This window comes from Frankliniella occidentalis, unplaced genomic scaffold (assembly GCF_000697945.3).
Source record: "Frankliniella occidentalis isolate FOCC.00 unplaced genomic scaffold, Focc_3.1 Scaffold148, whole genome shotgun sequence".
Classification (NCBI taxonomy): domain Eukaryota; kingdom Metazoa; phylum Arthropoda; class Insecta; order Thysanoptera; family Thripidae; genus Frankliniella; species Frankliniella occidentalis.
The window spans coordinates 383,034-388,228 of NW_026267275.1; the positions used below are offsets into that span (position 1 = coordinate 383,034).

General features: G+C 54.1%; 2 protein-coding genes across 2 annotated transcripts in view; both read left to right on the forward strand.

Moving 5' to 3' along the window:
* The first annotated feature begins 17 nt into the window (after positions 1-17).
* LOC127750184 (putative inorganic phosphate cotransporter) lies at positions 18-2,198 on the forward strand. Its single transcript, XM_052271064.1, has 2 exons — positions 18-403; positions 694-2,198. The coding sequence occupies exons 1-2, from the start codon at positions 251-253 to the stop codon at positions 895-897; spliced, it is 357 nt and encodes a 118-aa protein (XP_052127024.1). The 5' UTR covers positions 18-250; the 3' UTR covers positions 898-2,198.
* Positions 2,199-4,947: 2,749 nt separating this feature from the next.
* The window catches only part of LOC113210612 (endocuticle structural glycoprotein SgAbd-4-like), a 3,619-nt gene continuing 3,371 nt past the window's right edge, over positions 4,948-5,195 (forward strand). Inside the window, exon 1 of the mRNA XM_052271068.1 lies at positions 4,948-4,962. Coding sequence (XP_052127028.1) covers positions 4,948-4,962 — 15 coding nt within the window. The remainder of the gene's footprint in view (positions 4,963-5,195) is intronic.

The following is a 5,195-nucleotide window of genomic DNA, read 5'->3' on the forward strand; positions in this document are numbered from 1 at the left end:
ATTGACTTGAATTGACTGAACATAGTCTTGAATTGGACTGAATTAGTTGAATTAGTTTTGAATTAGTTTGAATTAAATTGAATTGGTCTGAATTAGTTTGAATTGGGCAGAATTAGGGGTGTACACTTGGCAGGGGAGTTATCCACCCCTCGCTCCCTGCGCAGGCTCGGTGGGGCCGGGGGCCTTCCTGCTGGCGGCGTCGTTCGCCGGCTGCGACCGCACCCTGGTCGTGGCGCTCTTCTGCATCGGCATGTCCACGATGGGCGCCTTCTACCCGGGCATGCGCGTCAACGCGCTCGACCTGAGCCCCCGGCACGCGGGCACCATCGGCGCGCTCATGAACGGCACGGGCGCTCTGGCCGGCGTGGCCGCGCCCTACGTCATCGGGCTGCTGGCTCCGCACGTGAGTACCCGGGTGCTGTGCATCGTATGTGTGTGTGTGCGTGCACAAATGTCAGACGAAAATAAATTACGTGGGCAAGAAAATTACTTTTTAAAAACGTGCTAGATTTATTAATTTGCTTTCGAGAAACAATTGAGTCATCAAAATAAGCTTTTATTTAAAAGCATGTTGCCAAATTTTTCTTGGCCGAAGCAAGACATTTTATGTCCGGTTTTTCAAATAACATTTTTTCTTTCTTATGCGGAAAAGTTCTGTGTGAGTGTACCAACACCAACCTCTTTGCTCCTCAGGGCCTCATGTCGGAGTGGCAGCTCGTGTTCGGCATCAACTTCGCCATCATGGCCATCACCAACGTCGCCTTCATCGTGTTCGGCTCGGGCGAGGTGCAGTGGTGGGACGACCCCGCCGGCCGGCGGCCCAGCGACGCGGAGCAGCCGTCCATCGACGACCGCAAGACCGGCAGCAAGAGCGCGTCGGCGTCGACGGCCATGTGAGGGCGCCGCGGCCGAGGCGCAGCCATCGGCTAGCGACCTGCTTTAGTTCACTTCAAGACTGTAGAGACCTCTGGTTAGAGACTGAGAGGCAGCGGCGGCGGCGCCGCCCACGCCTAGGGCTGTGCGATACACAGATTTTGATATCGCGATACGATATCAGGCAGGTATCGAGCATCGCCTCGATACATCGAGGCTCGTTATTATCGACGTATCGAGGCGTATCGATGGTATCGAAGCACGATATCGGGGTATATCGTGCCTTCGATGCTTTGAAATACCCACGATACAGCACGTATCGAGGTATATCGTGCCTTCGATACGCCGACATACCCACGATACGCCTCGATACCATCGATATTATCGAGCCTCGATATCGATATGTCGATATCGGAAGCATATCGAAGCCCTCGATATCAACATGATATCGTATCGATATCGAAATATCGAGATATCGCACAGCCCTACCCACGCCCACGCCTGGGACTGTCCCGGTGACGAGGACGAAAGGGTGAGCAGTCCGTGGAGGCGCAAGCGCTCTGCGCGTGTTCCGGGGCGTGTCGCGGGTCGGGGCACGCGAGTCGCAGGACAAGTCCGTGCCGTGACACGTGTATGGGCCCCGTTGCCTGCGGACCGTGTGAGGCGACCGGGCGCGGCGAAGTAGCACATAGACGCTCACGACACGCTGCTCGGCCCGGCTCCGGGTCCCACAACCGAAAATGCAACGCAAACCTGACACAGTACAATGGTTTGGCTGGACCAAAGTGTCACTATCATTCCATGAATAATCTTACCTTTTGACCTCTTTTTTATTATTGTTTTATGTACCTTGTGTAAGGAAATCATCCAGTGTCATTCAAGCGCCGAATAGATTCGCGTGTATTTATTCCAACTAGTCAGCATGTAAGTGCGTGCCATTAGACGCCTGCGATAGTAATTTTCTTTTTGCCGGAAAGACAACCTCAAAGTGTAAGTCAACGGCCTAATGTCTAAAGTAAGATGATGATGATCTGAAAGTGCTCATGCGCATTTCTAGACCTAACCTGTAATCCTGTATGAAGCAAACTTTTTTAAATTGAAAAATGAAGAAAATGATAAGGCCCACAAGATGTAATGTATATAATTATTCCTGTAAGTCAACCTGTTGCCATATTTGTATATTTAAATTATAGTTTAGTTTGCAGTATTAGCGATTAATACTCAATTAGATACTCAGTTTTAAGCTGCATTTGTTGCAGCAATAGATTAATATAAACCGGTAACTCATTTTAAGTGGCCAACAAATAAAACTCACTTTTTTAAAATGTTGATTGCTTTAATTTTTATCACGGATTTATCTATGAAAAAGGTTTCATTCTTTGTTTTTTTCAGGACCCAAAAAAGGGCATGCTTGCCTCATTACATTTTTTCTCATCTTTCAAAAAAAGGGGAGATGCGTCCGGTGAGTGGGCGGCGGGGGGACGTGCGTGATAATGAACTTCCAGCAACAAGCTATAATGAAATAAGAAGCAGAAAGGGCAGAGCGCCTGCGGAGCGCCTCTCTGCTGCACATCGTTAAGTCGTCTCGCCGCAACACACAAAAGTCTGTGTGTGTTTTGTGTTTTTGTTTTGCTTTTTTTATTTCTCCTGCACCTGACTGACCGCCTCGCCCGGCGCGCTGCCCGATGATAAGCCGCTACTCATCGGCGGCGCGGGGGAGTCCGCGGAGGAGGAGGAGGAGGAGGAGCAGGGTGTGTGTGAAATGATGTAACACGCCTATTGTTTCCGCTTTTTGCTTTCGGTGGTCCTTCGGCCCGTTGAGTCCCTTTTTAGAGACTTGGCCGCGGGTCGGGGAGGAGGAGGGGGAGGAGGGGTTCAGAGCGACGAGGCTCGTCTGTTTTCAAGGTTTTTCCTATTTATCTCCGTGGCGCCGGCCCGTAACGCTCGCGCCGCCGCCGCTAGCGCCTCGTGTGACGCTACGCTCCGCGCCGCGCCACGCGTTACATCGCGTTACGTCACCTCGTTTTGTTTCCCCGTTAGTCTCTCCCACTATCTATCCACCACCATCCCTTTGGGTCGAATGACGATCGTGATGTTTACACCCATAAGGCCCCGGCGGTCCGGCAGCGGCGGCGGCGCCTCCTCTCTGCCTGGCTGGGTGCGCTTGCACCTGCGCGGCGGCGGTCTTCAGGAGGATAGACACGATTGAACTCTTACCCCTCCTCCCCTTTCCACGCTCAGGCTGGGGCCGTAGCGGAGGACGCAACAGAGGCAGCGGCAGCAGCAGCACCATTGGTCCACATTTGGGACGGCGGGTATGTCCAGCATGTCCGGTGTGTCCGGTGGTGCTCCGCGCCGGCGGAAAAGACAGGCGTGGCCTAAAATCATAATTGCGGTCCGTAGCCGGGCGCGGCGTGGCGCTGCGTGGCGGTGTGGCCCAGCTGCCTCGGCAGTCGGCACTACGACTACCCCCTCTCCCCTTCATTTTTGCACACCGGCACGACACGTGTGCGTTTCGTGCGGTCTAGCACACAACGACTGTGGTTTTCATATATAGTGTTGTTGCAAGGCACATAAACTTTTTTTTCACGATTCCAATTTTATTTTTTTGTCACATGCAAGGAGGTGGACGAGATGAAAGCGACGTGGAGTGCAGTCTGAGGTGGTCTGAGGACGAGGCGGGGCGGGGCGGGTCCAGCCGGTGGTGCTCGGAGGAATGTTTGGGCCTTTCGTAACACACACGCATCTGATCCTGATCCGGTCCTCGCCCGGTGGCACGCCGATGCCGATGCCGCCGCCCCGCTCTGATCGGACCACTCTCATTCATCTTGATCGCGTGGCGTGATCCCCGCGTGGCTGATCCGGGGGGACCGGGATCACAGGGAGAGGGACAACGACGACGTCGTGGAGGGATCATATCAGGGGGGGACGGAGGGACGCGAGGGAACGTCGCTGGCATTCGCCCCCCAGAGGCCAGATTGGTCCCACGAGAGTCGCCCGCAGCTCAGCGCAGCGCCATGGTCTGGAAAAGTGAATTATTCGTGTCTCGATCCGTGGGAAAGTTGAGTTAATTTTTTTCTGGATGCGAAAAGCGGTGGCGTCCTGCCCTGCAGTCCTGGGCTTGTAAGCAACCCGTCTAATCCCTTCGGACACATGAAAATTATTACGTGATTCGAGCGTATACTAACCCTGTGCTGTTGTTGCCCCAAACATATTTAAAGGCTGTCCCTGAAGGAACCATATGATGGCTGCCACAGCTATTCATTTTTCTGGGTGTTCCGTAAATAGAGTGGACACGAGCATGCAGCCTGACGACCAAGCAAAAACGTCGTACATTTACAATCGTAGTGCCTAGCCTACCTCCTTCCTGGAGGTTCCTGGTCCCACCCGATTCCTCAGGTTATCAGCCGGATATCCGGGTAACCCGTTTCTACCCGTCAACCAGGCTCCTGGCCCAGAGGATTCACGGGTCACCCGGGTACTCGGATACTAGCACTGTGAAAAACGGTAGGAAGGTTTACAGGACAATTTTCTTTGATGCAAGTTGTAAAATTACCGGAAATTGCAATTTGTAATAGTAAATACGTGCAGTACGTTTCGACTTACAATGCATGAGCGAGTGAAAAATGTGCTCTCATAAATTTACAACTTAAATTATGAATCGAGTTTACAAAAAAATTGTAAATTTACGACGATATTTTTCACAGTGTTGGGGCTTGCTTTCGAGTGCCGACTCCAGAGACTTCTTCTTTCATTCGCCACTCATCACAGTCAGGTTTATCTTCTAGTGTTGAAGGCAACACACACACACACACACTTTCATTTGCGAGCGACGCAGAGTCGGCAGGGTAATGGATTGAGCCATTGAAGAAGTGCCGCGGTTTGCGCTCTGCCCTTTGGCACTCGTTGTGTCGGCCCGGCCCGGGCCAGGCCAGGGCGTGCGGTAACGCGCGAGGCCCAGCGGGGGTCCCGCGGCCGCGGCTGCGCGGCGTCGGCGGCGTCCTCCCGCCCGGGCCCCGCCGCGGGCGCCTTCCCTTGCCCTATCATCCCTCGCCTCCGCACATATTTTCAGCGATGACGGCCGCCGATGTGAGGCGCACAGAAGGTTCTCCCGTTGAGCAAGAAGCGCGGCGGCAGCACGGCGTATACCCGTCGGCTCGTCGTCGTCAGCGGCGGTGGCCTACGGCTCTCTGTCCTTCCCGTCCACCCCGAGCCGAGGAGGATGGCGACACCGCCGCGGAGCCTCGCCAGGACACGCCGCGGCGGCAGGACACGCTGGACAAGCCACAGTGACACACCGGCCGGGGCAGGGGGGGGGGGGG

Bases quoted from the DNA above. Each gene is read 5' to 3' on its own strand.
- LOC127750184 (XM_052271064.1), top strand. From the start codon at position 251: ATGTCCACGATGGGCGCCTTCTACCCGGGCATGCGCGTCAACGCGCTC. The intron at 404-693 runs GTGAGTACCCGG...TTTGCTCCTCAG, and splicing joins TCGGGCTGCTGGCTCCGCAC to GGCCTCATGTCGGAGTGGCA.